Raw genomic sequence first — 19,823 nt, 5'->3', positions numbered from 1 at the left:
TGCTTGCCGTGTAGACATACCTTTAGTTCTGCTGCTCTAAAGGTGCAAAGAAGCCTTCCTGCTTGTTTAACCAGCCAATGGAAGATTTCCTCGATGCAGGGGAATCCTTGCGTGGCATAGAACTGGCAGCTCCCTTCCTGACCCCCTGGTGTGATACATGTTACTGTGGGGAAAGAGGGTAAGGTCAGGACATGCCCGTGCCCTGTTGCTCCCTAGCTGCTACAATGGACATTCAAGGCCAGATGCAGATGGGTGAGCATTGGATTGGCTCCAGGATCCAGTAAGCACAAAGGTGACCTCTTCACAGAATCCTCCTCTTGAACTGCATCCACTTAGCACTGTTTGGCCGGCGCCCATGATCGAGGCCACGGTGTCTAATTTAATTAGTTCTTTGAGAAACTTGGGCAAAGACCCCTGCAAAGGATTATTAGAATATGTCTGCCTATTTTAAATCAATTTCTGGAAGGGTTTTGGAAGTACATTTTATAAAAGGAAGAATGCCATCACAAAGTCTGAGAAAATGCAAGCAGATCTGCCTGCTGGCACCCAAATAGTTAAATTATTGGCCGGTTTGGGGCAGGGAGTGAATTTCACCATTCATGAAGAAGTGAGTAGAAACTCATTCCTTTTATATGTGTTTTATGACTGTGTTTTCTGTTCCTTCCTGCAACACCCTGAGATCCTTATCACAGCACAAATACCTAGAGAAACAAATGCAAGTTGCTTTTACAAGAATGAAATATGTTCTTTTCTTTGCATCTCAGTCTAGGTCACTCAGTTCAAAGGACTGTGTCCTTCTACAGTAAGAGTTTCACTGGAATTGGTGCAGATCAGAATCCTTTGTGGAAAGAGTTGCATGTTTTAGGACTTAAAAGGACTGGAGAATTTTTTTTTTTGAACCATGTGTCACCAGAGATCCAGGCTAGTCAGATTAACTGAAACTTAATAATGGGCAAAGTACAGCAATGCAAGTCATGCTTACACTGGCGTGGCATATCTCCACTCCGGGTTTGCTCTTACATAGATGCATCTGTGGCTAAAAACCCCATTGTAGACAAGACCTAAGACACCTGAAAACAATAATCCCCAAAATATTAAACTGGCTGAAATCAGTAATAGTAGTAGTTAACAGAGCAGTTCAAGTTCTTGTATCAACTCTGACAGCCAGTAAGAGTAGGGAACAAGCAAAGCTACTAGATCCAGACCTCTCGTGGGGACACTGCAATGTGAGGGTAATTCCTCAGCTGAGGTAAACTATCACAGTTTTATAGACATCACTGGTTTTATACCAGCCGATGATCTGGCTCTTGGAATGCATAATAAACAACTCTAATTTCAAGGTGTCAAGGATGCATGCATCTTTTCCTCAGCAAAATCTGGCAAATTTGTGATTGAGATCAGAAATAAAAAGGGCTGTGTCTAAATTTTTGTAGAATTTCCCTGTGTTAGCAGGTCGAAAATCACCTCTGGGCTGAGGGCAGGCAGAGACCCTATACATTGATTAGAGCTCAGTTTTCAGGACTTGATTAGGACTTATGGTATTGCATAGTCCTTGTGCTGCAATTGTGAACAGAGGTGAATTTCACCCTGAGAAATGTTCTTGGCTATACACACTTTTGGAGCAAAAATTGGCCAGTTTTACAACAAAGCCCAGATAATTTCTAAATGAAAATGGAGAGAATAGCCCCCTCTCCCTCCACACACACCCCCCTTCTTAATCAGAGTCATCATTTGCAAGTAAATCATGGAAAACCTGGAGGCAGGAGAAGGGGCAGTTCAATTCTTGATGCAAGAATAGCCGTTTCTTTGAACCTGCTATCAAAGGGAAATCAATGGGGAAGAGGAATGCAAAACTCTGTGAAACTAAATAGCTGGTAGTTCTAGTTCTAATTGCTACTAAAGCAGAATTCCACTCCGTGAAATTGTGAATTTTATACCAAACAATCCTGATGGGTTTGTATTACCTATAGAATTGAGACAGATTTGATTCGGAGACTTGATTCACAGTCCCCATCAGACTGAGGAAGCCAGGCCTTGGTTTTGTGTCATAGACCCATCTGTACTCCAAGCTATGATTTTCTCTCTTCCTTATAATGAGCCTGATCCAATATCCATTGAAAGTCCATGGAAAGAGCCCTATTGATTTTCATGGGCTTTGGATCAGGTCCAATATGAAGTCCAGTAAATGCCCCTTCCCCCCAAAAATCTGCTCTTATCAGTCATCAGGTTTGCATCTGCGTTTCCTTTCTTGCCTCTGCACAGACAGAATGATAACTGCCAATGCATCCCTGTTAGGCTGAGGACCTCACATGGACAACCATACAGTACAGAGCACCTGGACATCTCAAGTGTCCAGGATGCACATCAAGAGCCACGAGCAGTTCAAAGGGCTTGTGAAACCCTTCTCCTGTTCACTCAAGATCACTGTGCCTTCATTATGTCAGACAACATCACAGTTGCCTTTTCCATAACAAATAGGGAGAAGTGAAATCCAACCCTCTGTGTACAGAAACGTTGAGTCTGTAGAACTGGTGCGTCAGCAATCAGATTACCCTGTCGGCAGTATCCATCCCAGGAAACCAGAATGTGCTAACAGGCTCTCTCAGCAGCCACTTTGTGGTCAATCACGATGGGAGCTTCACGACGCTTTGGTAAACAATATTTTTGCTCTATGGGGCCTGCCCCACCAGGGACCTGTTCATCTTCCCAAATCCTCACCCATCCTCAGAAGAAAGGAGGTTCCGTTCTCTTGACATTTGATGAGCCGCAGCCTTTTACTTGCAGAGAATGAAAACAGTCAGGAAATCCTGTAGACTATTTGTCGCCATATTGGAAGGGATTTGGTTATAGCCTCTGAAAGAATCTCAAAATGGATCTGGGGCTGTGTTTTGCTCTGCTATCAGCTGTCTAATCTTCTCTTTCCACAAGAGAGCAAGCAACGTCTACAGTACTGCTTCGAGTGGTGCCTCTTCTTGATATTTGTGAGACAGCTACGCAGAGCTCAGTCCACGTGTTTGTGAGACATTCTGCACTGGTACAGGACTCTACTGCTGCATCTTTTGGAATAGCAGTCCTTCATATAGCTCTGCCATCTACGACCTCACACCCTCCTCCTATTTAAGTACTGCTTGTCAAATCACCCCCTTTGGAAACACATGGGGACTAGCACTTGAAAAAGAAGAGAAAGTTACTTGCCTTATAGTAACTGGAGGTTCTTCGAGATGCATGGTCCCTATCTGTATTCTACTATCTTGCCCTCCTTCCACTCCACTTCAGATCTTCTCTGATTTGCAGTGAAGAAGGAACTGGAAAGGCGGTTGGTCCACCCCACCCTTTATCTCCTCAGTCGGAGGCACGAGTAAGCCAGGGCATATGTGCAGGCTAACGGACACAGCTTTTGAAATTCCAGGCATGTAGAACCCATCCATACGCACAGTGGAACATGAATAGAGACCACAGCTCTCGAGGAACCTCCAGTTAAAATAAAGTGAGTCACCTTTCTCTTTATGGAGGAGGATGACTTTCCAGAAATCAGGCTGGGTTATGAGTTGGGGTAGGAGTGCTGGTCATGGCGAGAGCAATTATCAGCTGCATTTTGTAGGAAGTTTGCCAGAAAGGGACTTGGGAATCAAATATAAGGGATTTGAGGCTCACCCTTTAAACTGTATGTCATCATGTGAATTAGACAGTGCATTATCCTTGTGTCTCCAGCACCCAAAAGTTGTATAATTCTCATCCCAAACTGACAAATGTGAGAAACCACGATGTTGGTTTTGTTTTTTTTCCTGAAAAGAAACTGTACAAGATATGTCGGGTGATGCAGGAGAGGATCGTGGAACTGCTGGTGGCAGTGCAGAATGAAGATGTGATAGCTGAATTAATACGAGTGAATGAAGATCTGAACAACGTCCTCCTGGGACATGAAAGGTAAATATATTAGTAAAACCAGAACCTGTCTTTTCCTGTTTGGTCTTAGTAACAGGTTCTCCTGAGTGGGCCAACCAAATCTGTTGAAAAAACATCTGGTATGATGTTTAAGTCATAGTGCAGGGAAGCTGCACCTGTATTCCCCCTCCAAGGTCCAGCAAGGGCACCCACTCTCAGGCATCCAGCTCCCCAGTGATTACCTCCCTTGGATGGAGATGCATGTCTCTCTCCCTCCTATCCAGAGTGTTGCCAGGCTGCACAGTTCCCTGCCTGCCCTGTGAATTCCCCAGCAAACTCCTAAGAAACTTAAACTTAATTCAATCAGGTTTAACTTAATTCAGGTTTGTCCAGGAAATTGCAGGAAATTGTTATGTCTGTTGCAGTTTAATCTGCTCTTTCAGGGTGAAATTCACCCTTCTGCAGAGGACTAACATGAGGCATGTGGGCCATTAGGTGCCACTTGAGCTATAAGGGGCTTAAATGGTCCATATGACTGGTGCTGGCTGTCTCCAGAGAGATGAATTTCATCCTCCATCAACAAGAAAGGAACAGCATGTTCCTCTTTGTGCTGTGCTTATATTTATCTGCTGATCTTGTCTCTCCATGCACTTGAGAAGCAGCAGACAGGTTAAAATTTGTAGACGTGTCCCTAGAATACCAGCTTGCAGGGTAAACCAAAGTACTAGTGTAGCTGGAAATAATAAAGCATGAGGAAAGAAACAGGCCTGAGTCCTTCCATTAGCATGGAACTCGGATACAGTGGATTTGGCTTCAGTCAATTATGAGCCCTCTTTGTTCCTTTAGCTACCCACATGCTGAGCTTAACTGCAGCATGCACATGCTCCCAGAGAAGACAGACAATTTTACTGCAGGCATCAGCCAAAGGGTGGAGTTCCTGCTTCCTTAAAAGGATCACATGCGGCAAACAAGTGTTTCTACCCCCACTGCAGGCACAAATATTTATTATTTCACACAAGGAAATCCTGAATGCTTGTGGTGATGACATCTGCATTTATTTACTTATTGATTTCATTAATAGCTTAATTAGAGCTTACACGATACCAGAATTTCAGCATTTCCCAAGCAACAAATAACAGAGATCATCCTGGTATATCATGATTAGCCTTAGCTGTGAATGGAAGGCTTTCCTAACCAGAGGTGAGATGACCGTGTTCTAAAAACCATTCTACAGCACCATGTGGGTTGGGGAATAAATTGAAGACTTGTGCTTCCCACATAGGGAAAATTAATCCTTTCTAGGAGCACTGAACTCTTTGATCTTTGGGCTAGGCAGAATGGAGTGCACTGATGGGACCACACTCTTCTTCATCCATCAGCTATGATGGCCCATCAGTAGATTGTCATCAAGAAGACCAACTTCTCACATTTTTAACACTTCACAGGATACCACATGTTTCTGGCAGGCCTTGGAGACAGGTTTTCTTGCCACTGACTCCGTTCAGTGACTCACTGCTGAAGGACTGGTAAAGGGGGAGCGTATTAGAGGACAGTGGGGTGACCTGAGAGAAGGAGAGTAGAATAAAGAGGAGTTACAATGACCAGGAAAGGGAAGAGGAACAGAGTGGGGTAAGGGAGGAGAGGAAAGCTCCAATTAATGCCTCTTGCTTGTTTGCGTTCTGTCAGTTCCAGTTTATTCCAGAAGAACTTTGATTAACCTTTTCACGCCACAACGCTTAGTGCTGTTACACTTGGAATGTGCGCTCCAGGCATATTTCACAAGATTGTTTTTCCATTGTGTGACTTTCTGATACAGGAGCAATTTTTGTGGAAACTCTGAAGCTGCTAACAGAATGAACTGAGAGGCTCTTATAAGCTGCAGTAGATGCTATTAAATCAGTGCAGGTTCCGCTGTTCTTTCCCTGTAGTGGATCTTAGGAAAATCCAAATAAAACGTGTTCTCTCTGGAAAATAACCCTGACCTCCGAGAATTTGCACAGTGAGCTTTTGGTTGTAGCAGGGATGACAACATATAGACAGTCAGCAATGGGTATGATGAAACAAAGCTATTAATAAGTAAAATAGATGGACTTTGTTTTTGGGAGGAAAGAGTGGGTTAAAGACAAAATAAGAACCCATTCTGGTTACATTAATCTTTAATGGCTCAGTCTGGCTTACAATTTTGGCTTTGGGACTCTCATTAAAGTGCCATGAATATGTTTGGTTCTGTGTTTATACAGCCCCTAGCACAGTGGGTCCATGATTGGCATTCCCAGGCTCTACATCTATAAAAATAATTATCATCATAATATATATTTACAAAATAATAACATAGAAGTTAATGAGAATCATGTGGTTTGCACTTACAGTTAATATTTCAAAATTTCTTGATTTTTCTGGTTCTAATTTGGATTACTATTATTATTATTGTGTGTTGTTGTTATTATTTTTATCATTAACTGAGTCTATCCAGAAGAATGCCAAAACATTTTTCAGACTACATAATAGCTTGCTTTTTTTATACAGTGTTTTTTCATCAAAGGATCAAAGCATTCTGCAGAGATGGGTGACATTAATTAATCCACCTGAAATACCTGTGAGGTGAATCTGTAAATATCATTGTCCCCATGTTTACAGCTCCAGAAACTAGTGTCACTGAGTTAATTTCCCAGACCACAGAAGAGCTCTATGTAAGCTCCAAAAGCTTTGTCTCTCACACCAACAGAAGTTGGTTCCAATAAAAGATATTCCTCTCCCTCCTTGGCCCATTGTTATAATGGCCTTTAGTCAGGGCCTCAGGTTTAAGACTCCTGCTGTCGCAAAGAATGCTGTGGGATCTCTCATGATTGGGAGGAGTTGGTACTCCCGGTCAACATTGTCTACAGTAGGAGTTTTCAGATCTGTAATTCGCATTGGGTGCAACTCCATCAGTGGTAGCCCTGATGGAAGTTGCGGTGTAGAAAAGGCACAGACAGATTCAGATGTTTTTATCCCTGTGTAATTTAACTTAAAGATTAAAGGATTCCAGGCTTGTTCAATACACCCACTTCTAAATAACAGCACTGCAGAACACCATCCCAGAGGCCAGAGCAGACTTGTCTCTGCTTCACTGTGGATTTACTGACTTGGAAAAACATGGTGATTTCTACACTGAGCAATTACAGCATCCCTTCAGCTGTAGCATGGGACCTGGCTCAGTTGAAACAAATATTCTGTTGTGTATTACCCAGCTGCATAGTTAATACATATCCCTAGTATGTTTCCTTTTAGGCCTATCCATGAGGTATTGTGAACAGAAAGCTTTGCAATTTTAAAAGACCAAATGTTGCATTAGTGGCATCTTGAAGGTTACTGAGTTGCCAGAAGGCTATATTTTGCACTGACCACTGCTCTGGCAACATCTTAGTTACTATGGCTTATGAAGTAAAGAATGACCACATTAGAAGCAACAACTTACCAATTACATTGCAAGCCTTGTCTCTCCTTCCCACAAGACAACCAGCCTTCAGAGAGCGTTATCACTTTTGAAAATGCTTCAGTGTGTATAACTTGTGTTTAGTTTTTGCACAAATGTCTTATCTCTGTCATGCAGATGCTCTAACGAGTGGAACCAGTAGGTATGCAGTAAACAACGATAATCTTGTCCCATCCTTCCTTCTTTGTTTTATTTTACCCTCAAACCTCTTCCAAACGCTTCAGCCAAACTGTCATTGTATCTTCCCAGTGTCTTTCTCACAAACTTCCATGCTATTCTTCACAATATTTTATTCAGTTGATTCATAAGTCTAGTGTTTACAGCTGCGGGTTATGTTTTACAATTCACTCTTTAAAGAGGGTATTTCACTTCTTGCCTAAGGAAATTTGTCATGTAAGTAAAATACAAATGAGTTTCCCTTTTGGTTTCTGTAAATCCACTTTATCCAAATGTTGACCTAGAATCTTCTTAATACTGATGATTAACTTTTTTTTTGGAAAGCTGAAACTTCCCCCTGAATTATGAATAATAGCTTGTGGGTATGCCTCAACAAATCCCAAGTGAAACGGTTCACCCGTTGATTGAAAGGGCAAATAATTGCTCATGGGAGTGTGAAATTGGTCAAAGACTGTTTTTTAGCATTCTCATGCAGTAGTACTGTATACTTATTTAACTGTCATTTCTGGTTGCAGTTGCATTGTACCTCAAAGCTGCTATACGTGTTATTTGCAGTTGTTTCTATTGGCTTGGTTAATATTTGTTACATAAGGATTTATTGTTTACTATAGGAAATCCTCAGTATGCCCTTGAATATACAGGTATATGAGATGCTAAAAATTATATAGGTATGTTTTAACTAGTTGCAGCTGTTTACATACATTTGAGTAGCAGTATGACTGCTTTAAGGCAAGTCACGTTGCATTTCCTGTATCTGATTATCAACGAAGATTCTGTGCAGAGTCCCAGTGAAGTGAAGGACAAAGGTCTCTGTGTGTGTAGTCTACTGGCCAGCTGCATGTAACCTTGGCTCTAGTGGTTTTGATAACTCAACCATAGTAGTTCTCCCTTATGTCAAGTGACACAGAGCTGTGGTTCTGGTTCTAATATTCCTACTGAGGACATTGGAGTCTGTATGTGCATTTGGCTGGGGCTTGTTATATACTTTTCTAGATCCTTTTGTAGGATCAGACCTTGGAAGTAACTGCTGGATTCTTATGTATGACACTTTCTTTTTGAGTGATACATACACCTGGGATGTTTAAGACTAAATTATTGACAATGTATCATTTCCAACAGGTTTTCTCGAAACAGAGTACGTTTCTTGGAGAATCAGAGACTCCAGTGTGAGCAAGCAGAGGTGAGTAGTTAAGCACAAACCCCATCAACTTCAGGATAAGAATCTGGCTAAGATTTTATAAACCAGCGCTTTTCCTCTTATTTGTTGCAACAAATGTGCTTTTTGTGACCTAAGGAATTTAGTTTTATGGAGGAGATGGTATGATGGGATAACATGATTTTGGTAATTAATTGATCTTTAAATATTCATGGTAAATAGGCCCAATGGCCTGGCCTGTGATGTGATGTTAGATGGGGTGGGATCTGAGTTACTACAGAAAATTCTTTCCTGGGTATCTGGCTGGTGAATCTTGCCCATATGCTCAGGGTTTAGCTGATCGCCATATTTGGGGTCGGGAAGGAATTTTCCTCCAGGGCAGATTGGAAGAGGCCCTGGAGGTTTTTCACCTTCCTCTGTAGCATGGGGCACAGGTCACTTGCTGGAAGATTCTCTGCTCTTTGAAGTCTTTAAACCACGATTTGAGGACTTCAATAACTCAGACATAGGTGAGAGGTTTTTTGCCAGGAGTGGGTGGGTGAGATTCTGTGGCCTGCGTTGTGCAGGAGGTCAGACTAGATGATCATAATGGTCCCTTCTGACCTTAATATCTATGAATCTATGAATCTATATTTGCTTGCTACCTCTGTTGGATTCAATATTCTGTCTCCAACAGAGGACAATGTTGCTCTATTAATTTGCAAGAGTCCCACTTACAGAATCTCATTTTGTAGCACAAGTATCAAATTACCTTCAAATATAACAGGGAGAATAGGAAAGGACAACTGTAAAAGAGAGAAAATCTATTAAAATGCAGTGTTATTACCTCTATTGCTGCGTACTAGATTCAGTTCTAATCTCTTACATGATGTGAAGAGATTTGTTTCTTTTCATCTATAGTCTTATTTTTCACTTATTGTCTCTAGGGGCATTTATGAAGCTGGAAAATGAATTTTTAAAGGCGACTTTTCTCTCATCACTGCTCCTATTTTATTAACCATGCTGGCCCTAATAGTGATACACACATTTCACCTTGTATAAAACCAAAATTAACTCAGTTTCCTTTGCATCCTGCATCAAGCTGATTACATTGTGATTGAAATATAGTCCATAGTTATTACAGGAAAGTAGTAATCAATCTGGGTTTTTCGATGAAACACTACTATTACTGGCTTCCATTTGTAGCCAGATAGTTCATTTGTAGTTTCTGACTGTTGGATGGCTTAATAGTCGAAAATGATTCAGTTTGCAGATCTTGTAGCTCATTCACAAGTCCCCAAGTTTAAAATAAATTTGTATTAACTAGTGCTAACAAAACACTTTTATATTAAATGTGATATGGTTAATTCTCTTCTGATTTCATTCTTAACTCTATTAAGACACACATGGGCTTAAATTGCAGCAAGGCAGATTTAGGTTGGACATTAGGGGAATAAATTGCCTAGGGAGGTTGTGGAATCTCCATCATTGGCGATTTTTTAAGAGCAGGTCAGACGAACACCTGTCAGGGATGGTCTCAATAATACTTAGTCCCACCATGAGTTCAGGGGACTGGACTAGATGACTATGATTCTATGATCACTAGACCTGAGTAGGAAACATTTTTCCTGTCCTGCAGAAAATTGAGATTTTTTTTAAACATTTTTCTGTCCTGAATCAGGATATAAAGTCAAAAAGTAAAAAAAAAACAAAAACAAAAACAAAACAAAAAACAAATAAACCATGAAATGAAAATTTTGAAAAAAAAAATGGATTGGGTCAATCGAAACATTTCATTTCAATTTAAAAAAAATACTATAATTTTAATTCTGAAAAAAACATTTTGAGCCACTTTTTAATTTTGAAAATGTCAAAGTGGGATGTTTTAACAACTTCAGAACTTTTCTTTTCAAAAATTTTTAAAAGGGGAAATTGAAATCCAACTTGTTCCTGCAAACAGTTCTGGTTTTGATAAACTGGCATTTAAAAAAAAAAATCATAGAAAAATTCCCGACCAGCTCTACTGGTCACCTTTCCTCAATAATATTCAGATTCTGATTTCAAATTTTTGTATTAAGTGAAAATAGCAACTTAAGTTTACTTTTTAACTCTTTTTCTTCTTAGATCTATAGCAAACAACCATCTGCTCCTTCATGTGATCTACTTGTCTTCAATTCAAGTTCTTCAATTCCTGTGTCAGCATTGGGGGGAACTGGCTCCGAGACTCCTCAGTTTTCAGAATTAAGTGAGTAAAATATTTGTGTTTTCTCTGAAACATTAGGAAGTTTGGTACAAAATATTTCTAACCTTGTGAAGCTGGAGCCTATGCAGATGGAAACGAAACTATGCTGGCATTCACATCACATGGATGTGGGATAGAGGGCTGCAAAACTAATGAAGACATTTCTGAAAGTAAGAGTTGCTTGTTGCTGCCATGCCCTGCTGCTGCTATGATTCAAGCATGTTTCCTTAGATGAATTTCAAATACATGTGAGAGGAAACAAAATGTAGGCCATGATGAGAGAGTTCATGAATGTGCACAGTATCAACAGAACACTGGCCCAAACACAATACACTTTTGCAGGTGTGTACATCTGATGTTGGATAAATGAACTACCGAAACAAACCGTATAAAGATGAGGTTTTTTGTGTACATCTCCTGAATGTAGTTTTGGGATGGCTCACAATCGATATGAGTGGTGTTATTCCTTTGTTGTGGTCTTTCCTAAAACAAAGAACCACTGTGGCCAGAACAAGAAATTCCTTGCCAGAGACAAATGTGTATCCAAATGAAAATGAGAGAGTTCTGATTTGAACCTTTAAGGGAAAGTAGAGCTGATTTACTATTGTATACCTAAGGTACTTTGTACAAAAATCTGTTGAAGTGAGAGGTTGTGTTTTGAAATAATCTGCCTCCTCCATTATTAAATGGAGGATCATTAATAATTTACAAGGAAGCAATCTCTGTCATCCGTGCCCAAGAACGTCCGTGTAACCATGCACCTACATAACAGCTCTTGCTGGCACAAGTTGCTTGTTCTGTAGATTCAGAAGGGAAAGGCACATTTATCCTTTCTGAACTTCCTCCATATTTTCAGGGAGCCCCTTCAAATCTGCAACATTTTACTCATGTTGGGAGAGGTAAGAACTCAGAGTAAATGTATTGTTATCCTACTAGAATAAGAAACGGGCGGGCCTCTGGTTTTAAAATATGTTTCCTAATATGCATAATGCCACTCATTTTTTTCCCTCAGGCAATTTAAGATGTCAGGCAGAAATACAATGCATTTCTGAAATCAACTCTACATTCCTTACCACTTTAAAGACAGAATTATAATATCCCTAAATTGAATAGCTGCACCTTCAGTATATATTTCAAAGCAATTGCACAACACTGCAACTTCTCCACTGCAATTTTATACCCCTCCAAAAAATCGTTGATAAATAATAACCCAGCAAAGACTTACTTGTTTGCCAAATAACAGTCATGCACGTTTTAATACCAGCTTGAATTTTAGATTGCAGATCTCCAAGTGCTGCAGATCCAAGCATCCATCGTCCTTTGCTTTACCCTCAGCTAGATTTATTCGCTATAGCAAACACTCAACAGCCCTCGTAAGTAATACGTTACAAAGAAACTGTAGCATAATGTTTTCAGAGATGTTTGTTCTTTATATTGCTGCTCTGCCACATACTTTTGGAAGGGCCTGTGAACGTTTGGAATGACTTACACTTTGCACACTCCTTCAATAAACCAGGAATGCCTAGCTTGGGCTCTAGATGCATCCTGCCACACTTTTAAAAATAGGTTGCTTCTGTAATGCCCTTTGACCAATAATTAACACATTTAATAACCCAGCAGCCAAAAGTATATTTAAGATTTCCTACCTGTCCTCCCAACCTTCACTATCAGGGAGGAACAAATGAGCCTTGCAGAATGCCTTACAGGTCAATAAACTAAGACAGCATAGGACCTAGGAGAGCAAGTTCCAAACCTTGCAGAGACAGTCCTGGCAGCTTTTGGAGACCCTAGTGATCTCAGCTCTGGCACAAGGTGACAGGCAACCAGTAGCAAAAAAAAATCTAATTGTATGAGTTCATGTTCTTCTGTTCATTTCTCAGTGACATTCCATGTGTTAATCGTTACCTAGGTTGGCAACTGAAGCACAAAGCACAAGCCAAAGCATCTGTGATGGTCATACCTATAGCAACGTGAGTAACAAGGATACTCAGAATCACATTCTTCAATGGCAAGTGTTAAACCAGAGGTCTCCTCCCTCTTGTTCTGCTAGCTGTCCAGATGGAAGTAAAAGATCCATCCCTCAGCACTTTTCCAAAGCAATAGGCAACAATCTCAATTTGCAGGGCAACTTCCCATTCTCGATACAACACATTCTGTTCTGAAAGGTTCTGTGTGAGATGCTTGCTGTGGCCAGCTGGGTCGCTGCAGTTTGCCTAAGCCATTACTGTATCAGTAGTATTTAAATAATGGATGTATACCGCACATTGAGATTGCTGTATGAGAGAGCCACTATTCAGTGTGTTTACCCAGCTATAAGTTTCCTCTTGCAGACCATCTAGGCACTGTAAGTTTAAAAAAAAAAATAAAGAACTTTAAGAAAAGAACCAACCAGCCAAACACAATGTAGAATAAATGGTGTATGTCATGGGCAAAATATCCCACCCATAAAGGGATGCATTCTCAGTTTAATATGAGGAATGTGTATGGTGCAGGAAAAGAAGATTGGATATCAAAGCAAAGGGAGTGGGAACCCAAATAAAATAAATGATTTGTATCAAACTCTGAAGACAGCCAGAGCGGAGGTTGCTCATCTGTTCTTCAGCAGACCCTTTGGATGGGGAGTTCACCATGTCCAAGAAAGATTGCTGCATTATTATCTATATTCTAGCAGCACCTGGAGTTCAGGGCTATGTCCTGCTAGGTTGAATCTACTGGGTGAGGTAAGATCAACCCTGACCAGCCATAGCTGCAAAGCAGGTTTATAAGGAGAGAGGAAGTTACTCAAGTGATTCTTGCCAAGATTATGAAGGGCTTTCTATAATCACATAAGAACTTGCATTGTATTCTTTGGAAACAGTGCAAATCTTGGGAGGCTGGCATCACCCACTCCACCCCTACTGTCAAAGAGCAAGTGAACAGCCATGTACAAATTTCACAGCCTCTGGCTCAACGTATCAGAATAGAATATGTACAAGTAAATTATACAGATGTACACTACAGTAATAGAAATATTGGCTCTAGCAGTTTTACATGGAGAACAGCAATAGATGATTGTTTTGTGCTGGCTGACCTGATCTGTAGACTTTGTCTGTTTTTACCACCTTACGAAATAAACAGTATAAAACGGTGGTCTACCAGCATACAAATTTAAACAGTTTTTTTGTTTGCACTGCCTGCTTACATTCTAACTTTATTATGATTGATTTCCTTAGCTTGCTACTCTTTTAAACCCAGTGCCTTTGCAGACCGTAAACCTCCAAACTGTTAATGCCTCATCACTGAATGAGACAACACCAGGTGCATCACCAGCAGGTAATAAAGTCATTTTACACTTCAGTCCTAACCTCCACATTATGCATCTGTTTTCCCAGTGTCCCACAGGGACCTTGCATAGTATATCTGAGGGATCACAACAAAAAATCAGCAACAAAAACTAACGTGGTCCAAGGCTCTGTTGGATGGCTTTGAGACGTATGCATATGTTTAATATTTAGAGTGTGAAAATGTATTGCGGATAATCAGTTGTCTTATGTCAATTCAAGGGGCAAAACAAGGCAAACACTCATCAAGCATGTTATTTGCTGACTTTAAAATATGTATTCATTTGTCTTTTTCCCCCACCTCTCTTCAGACGAATCAAAGAGCAGTTCACGGGCACCTCATTATTATGAGATAATGGAATTTGATCCTTTAGCACCAGACTATAGCACAGAGTGAGTAATTTTGAAAATTACTAATCTGCGGTTTCTCACCGCCTTTTAGTAGCGTGTGATGGAATGATTGATTGGGTGAGAGAGACGAGGTGAGTGAGGTGATATCTTTTATTTAGTGCTGTCCATTACCTGCGTTAATCCCAGACCCTCTGGGCAGGAGGGCAGCCTGAGCTGCTCCGGAGAACCCGTCTGGTCAGGCACAGTAACAGAAGCCGCCCCCAGAGGGTGGGAAGAGAAGAGGCTCTAGAGGAAGTAATGTGGTTCTCACCTTGGCATTTTCAAAGTAAAAACAGGACGGCCAGGGGCTCACTGGAGCCGCCATCCCTACGCTTGCAGGGCTCGCCCGAGCTGCCCTCCCCATGCCTCTTGGGGCTGATCCCCCCCCCAGCCCACCCCATGCCACCCGCAGCAGGCTGCGCCCCCAGCTCCGATCCGCCCCCCGGCTGAGGTTGATCTCTTCCTCTCCGCCCACCCCCCCTCAAGCTCCGCACTGCCCATGGTGGGGTCACCCCCTCCCAGCCCTGTGGGGCCCGCAGCTGGGACTGACCCCTCTCCCCCTCCCCCGAGCCACCTGGGGTTGGGGCTGATCCCCCACCCCAAAGCTCGGGGGCTGTGTCCCATGCCGCCCGGAGTTGGGGTTGCCTCCTCTCCCCCCCCCCCCCGAGCTCGGGGGCTGATTTCCCCCCCCCACCCCCAGCTGTGCACCTCCCCCAGCTGAGGTTGAGCAGGCAGGGGCAGTGCTGCCTCTAGCTGATCTGCCACCTCTCTCTGCTCTGCCTTGCAGCTGGGACAAATGCCCAGGTTTGGTGAAAAAGTAGGGACAGCGGGACAGGGCCAAAACGGGATGTATTGGCATCCTAGCCAGCCCGAGCCCTATTGTTCCTGGCCGGCCCCTTACTCCCGAGACCAGCCCCCCGTGTCGTGTTCCATTGCCCCTAGCTGACTGCTCACTGTGGTGTACCCCATAGAGAATATGAGTCTGGTGAACTCAGCCTCCCTGCACCAGCCTCTTCTCCCCTGCAGTACGAGTCCTGGAGATAAAATCCACCCTCCCTTGCAAACAAGGGCTCACTCAGCTGAAGAGAGCCCACCTAGCTCGGTAAACGGAAATGAGCCTGGCGCAAGCCAGGTACCAGAAACCACCGGTCCAGAAGCAGCAGCAAGACACCCTCCCTCACCCTCCTCCTGCACAAGTTATTGCTTACTTCCCCCCTTCGCTGTCCTCCCCCAACACTGAATGCTTGTTTGTCTGAGTGATTGGCTGAACAAGAAGTAGGACTGAGTGGACTTGTAGGCTCTAAAGTTTTACATTGTTTCATTGTTAAGTGCAGTTATTCTTTTTTACATAATTCTACATTTGTAAGTTCAACTTTCATCATAAAGAGATTGTACTTCAGTACTTGTATGAGGTGAATTGAAGTTTCTTTTTACGGTGCAAATGTTTGTTATAAAAATAAATATAAAGTGAGCACTGTACACTTTGTATTCCTTGTTGTAATTGAAATCAATATATTTGAAAATGTAGAAAACATCCAAAAATATTTAAATAAATTATATTCTATTAACAGCACAATTAATAGTGATTAATTTTTTTAGTCGCTTGACAGCCCTACTTTTATCGTATGTATTTCTTTTGCCAGTTAAAAATGTATGAGATTAATCAAATTCACGTAGGCATCAGGTGAGGGAGATTGACATTAATGGCAGTGGCTAAATTCTGTGCAGTTCTTTGAACATTCCTGGGTTAGCTAATTAAGCAATAAACCGGGTGTTTTATTAATAGGTAACTGGAAAAATAATGTGCTGAAAAATAATCTAATTATCTAGCTAACTCTTGTTCAATGGCGTGAAAAGCTGAACATACAAATACTGATCCTAGTGAGGGTAGCCCGCTATATCCTCACAGTATATACTAGCTCAGAGCTATCTTCTTTTGTAGTTTTAATTTATTAAAGTCAGTATGTATTTGTTTAACTTTTTTGTTCTCCAGCCATTTTACTTCTGGAGACCTGAACTAAAATCCTATTTCGTTCAAGAGTGAAAACAAGTTTAGTGGTGTCTCCTAGTGTCCCAGGTGGAGATGTGCAGTATTTTCACAAATTCACCACAATTAGCAGTGTGCTGAATTTTGAACGCTGGCTGTCCTGCCACTTCAACTGCTGTCTAGTAGTCATTTTAAACACTTAAGAGAAATATTCACACTTGAGCAGGATTTCACTGGCACATTTTTGCTGAATAAAATGAAATGAGCATGACCTAGTATTTACCCTACTCTTCTTCTTCCAGAGCTATTTATGAAGAAATTGATGATTATATCTCCAAACCCGAAGTTAAAAAGCATACGGGTTGCTAAGAGTGGAAGGTGAACTCTCTTAATGAACATAAAAATTATTCTCTGATGCCAGCAGTAGACTGCTTTCTATAACTGACAAGTGAATACAAGGAAAAGTCTTGTTTCCTATTTTGATCATAGCAACAAATAAGCATTGGGGTCTTATGTGTTATCCACTTCCATGTGTTATGTTTGGATCTGCTTTCAATTCTGATCACTGACCTTTTATATAATCTGAGTAAGGCCCCATATCTGCACACACTTATCTTTCAAGGGGACTATTATTGTATGTATTTGCAGGATTGGGGCCTGGAACAGTTTTGTATGTTTTGGGGCCTGAAACAAAATTGTCTACAGAATAATGCACTCTGCTGCAAACTGAAGCAGAACACAAGCAGTCTTCAATTACAGAGGAAAGCTTTACTTCAAGATTAACTAACATGCTGAACTGCTTTGTTTTTTATGTAGCACACAAAATTAAACAACTATTCATCTACAGCAGGGGCGGGCAAACTTTTTGGCCTGAGGGCCACATCGGGTTTCTGAAATTGTATGGAGGGCTGGTTAGGGAAGGCCGTGCCTCCCCAAACAACTGGTCATGGCCCGGCCCCCACCTCCTGTCCAACCCGCCCTGCTTCTCGCCCCCTGACAGCCCCCCCGGGACTCTTGCCTCATCCACCCCCTGAACCCGCTCCTTGTCACTCCACACCGCCCGTGGACCTCTCTGCCCCTGACTGCCCCCCGCTGCCCCATCCAACCCCTCCTCTCATTCCTGACTGCCCCTCTGGGACCCCTGACCCCATCCAACCACCCCTTCTATATGACCGCTTCTGGAACCCCTGCCCCTGACTGCCCCCTGCTGCCCCATCCAACTCCCCGTCTCCTTCCTGACTGCCCCCCCAGGACCCCTGCCCCCATTCAAGCCCCCTGTTCCCCACCCTCTGATTTCTATCCACACCCCTGCCCCCTCTCCACCACCCTGAACATCCCTGACCCCATTCAACTCCCGTTTCCCACCCTCTAATCGCCCTGTCTCCTATCCAGACCCCCACCCTAAACACCCCTGCCTTCTGTCCAACCCCCACTGTTCCCTACCCCCTTACCGCACTGCCTGGAACACCGGTGGCTGGTGGCGCTATAGCCGCGCCACCCAGAGCACCAGGGCAGGCAGCCGTGCTGCCTGCCTGGAGCAGCCACGCCACCGCACAGCACAGAGCACCAGGTCAAGTTGCAGCTGTGCAGCTGCGCTGCCCGGCAAGAGCTCACAGCCCTGCCGCCCAAAGCATTGTGCCGGCAGAGCAGTGAGCTGAGGCTGCAGTGGAGGGGGAACAGCAGGGGAGGGGCCAGGGGCTAGCCTCCCGGGCCTGGAGCTCAGGGGCTGGGTAGGAGGGTCCTGCGGGCCGTAGTTTGCCCACCTCTGATCTACAGGAACTGCATAACTCAATCTGTTTTTTAGCATTAATGCGGTCAGTTGGGCAACTAATGTGAGTGACACCATCCAAAAACCTAGAAATTCTGTGTATAGGATCCTCCTATATTAGATCTATCGATGGTTGTGTGAATATACTCAGTATGGAACCCTTTTGCCTTTATATTTTAAATGCAGATGTTACTTCATTCTAAAACTTGTGTGGTTGAAGAGTCTATTGTAAAACAAAGGAGAAAAAAACACCCCTACATTTTACACAAGTTTTCGTTCAATAAACTGATTAATGGGTTTTGTCTTAATAAAGCTCTGAGTTGGAGACTGAACTCTTTCTTCTGGGCTTATCAGAATAGGAAATGGGTTTTTTTGTTTTTGTAAACCTCTCTGCTTACTTTGTATCACACCACATCCTCACTTTTAATTTTAATGTCCCTCTTTAAAAACTGGGTATGAACCAATCAACATTTTCCTAAGTGTTGTTTTTATTTTTCAGAGTTTAATCCTATGAGAAAAGAAAAATACCTGTAATGATGGAAGAAGAGCAATATGGAAAAGTTATTTGATCATCAAATTATTTTAAGTACCTTGATCATTATAAAGTGCTACTTTTATTAGCAGGGTTAAAGTGCCTTCCATATTTACACTGAATGTAAAATTTGCACTTTCATGAAAGACATAATTGTGCTCTGAATTGAAAGTTGTGATATAAAACTTAGTTAAATAGGTTTTTGTGGCTGGCAAGTCAGATTAAGATTTTTTGAATCTGTGCGTTTAAAGTTAAATTTTATTATTTTAACTTCAAAAATGTAAGCAATATTAAATTATATTAAGTTCGCCAACTGTTATACTGTCTTTTATCATACAAAACCAGAGGAAAAACAAATTCAGTGGAAAACTAAATCTTACCACTTGGACTTCTTACCAGTTGTCATTCATACAAATGCATCCAATGAAGTGAGCTGTAGCTCACGAAAGCTTATGCTCTAATAAATTTGTTAGTCTCCAAGGTGCCACAAGTACTCCTTTTCTTTTTGCGAATACAGACTAACACGGCTGCTACTACAATACCCCTTATGGTAACACCACCCCACAAATACTTACACCACTGTGTGTGAATGTAAGGTGTGACGGGTATGTGGGTGGGAATGGGCCTCCACAGTGGCCAACATGCCAAATTGCTCTAGAGAACAGCTTTCAAGCTTACACAGAGCTCTTCTTCAGGTCTGGAGCTCTGTGTAAACTTAAAAGTTTGTCTCTCTTACCAACAGAAGTTGGTCCAATAAAAGATATAACCTCACCCACCTTGTCTCAAATATCCTGAGACTGACATAGCTACAACAACATGCATGCAAGTTGCTCTAGTGCAGGCAAAGACCTTGCAGTCAAATCACACACCCATTTAAGAAACATCTTGTCTTTAGTCCGATGTGGTCTACAG

General features: G+C 42.1%; 1 protein-coding gene across 5 annotated transcripts in view; it reads left to right on the top strand.

The window, feature by feature from the left end:
- TOM1L1 (target of myb1 like 1 membrane trafficking protein) overlaps positions 1-19,224 on the top strand; it is a 35,388-nt gene extending 16,164 nt beyond the window's left edge. For all 5 annotated transcript variants that reach the window (XM_038372061.2, XM_038372058.1, XM_038372060.1 and 2 more), the window contains 9 exons: positions 3,794-3,927; positions 8,657-8,717; positions 10,797-10,917; positions 12,191-12,287; positions 12,824-12,884; positions 14,127-14,226; positions 14,546-14,627; positions 16,914-16,989; positions 18,879-19,224. In XM_038372061.2, the coding sequence (XP_038227989.1) occupies positions 3,794-3,927; positions 8,657-8,717; positions 10,797-10,917; positions 12,191-12,287; positions 12,824-12,884; positions 14,127-14,226; positions 14,546-14,627; positions 16,914-16,980 (723 nt within the window). In that variant the 3' untranslated portion in view covers positions 16,981-16,989; positions 18,879-19,224. The remainder of the gene's footprint in view (positions 1-3,793; positions 3,928-8,656; positions 8,718-10,796; positions 10,918-12,190; positions 12,288-12,823; positions 12,885-14,126; positions 14,227-14,545; positions 14,628-16,913; positions 16,990-18,878) is intronic.
- Positions 19,225-19,823: the final 599 nt, after the last annotated feature.

This window comes from Dermochelys coriacea, chromosome 14 (genome assembly GCF_009764565.3).
Source record: "Dermochelys coriacea isolate rDerCor1 chromosome 14, rDerCor1.pri.v4, whole genome shotgun sequence".
Classification (NCBI taxonomy): Eukaryota; Metazoa; Chordata; order Testudines; family Dermochelyidae; genus Dermochelys; species Dermochelys coriacea.
The sequence above is the reverse complement of the archived record's forward strand: the minus strand, read 5'-3'. Positions and strand labels throughout refer to the sequence as shown.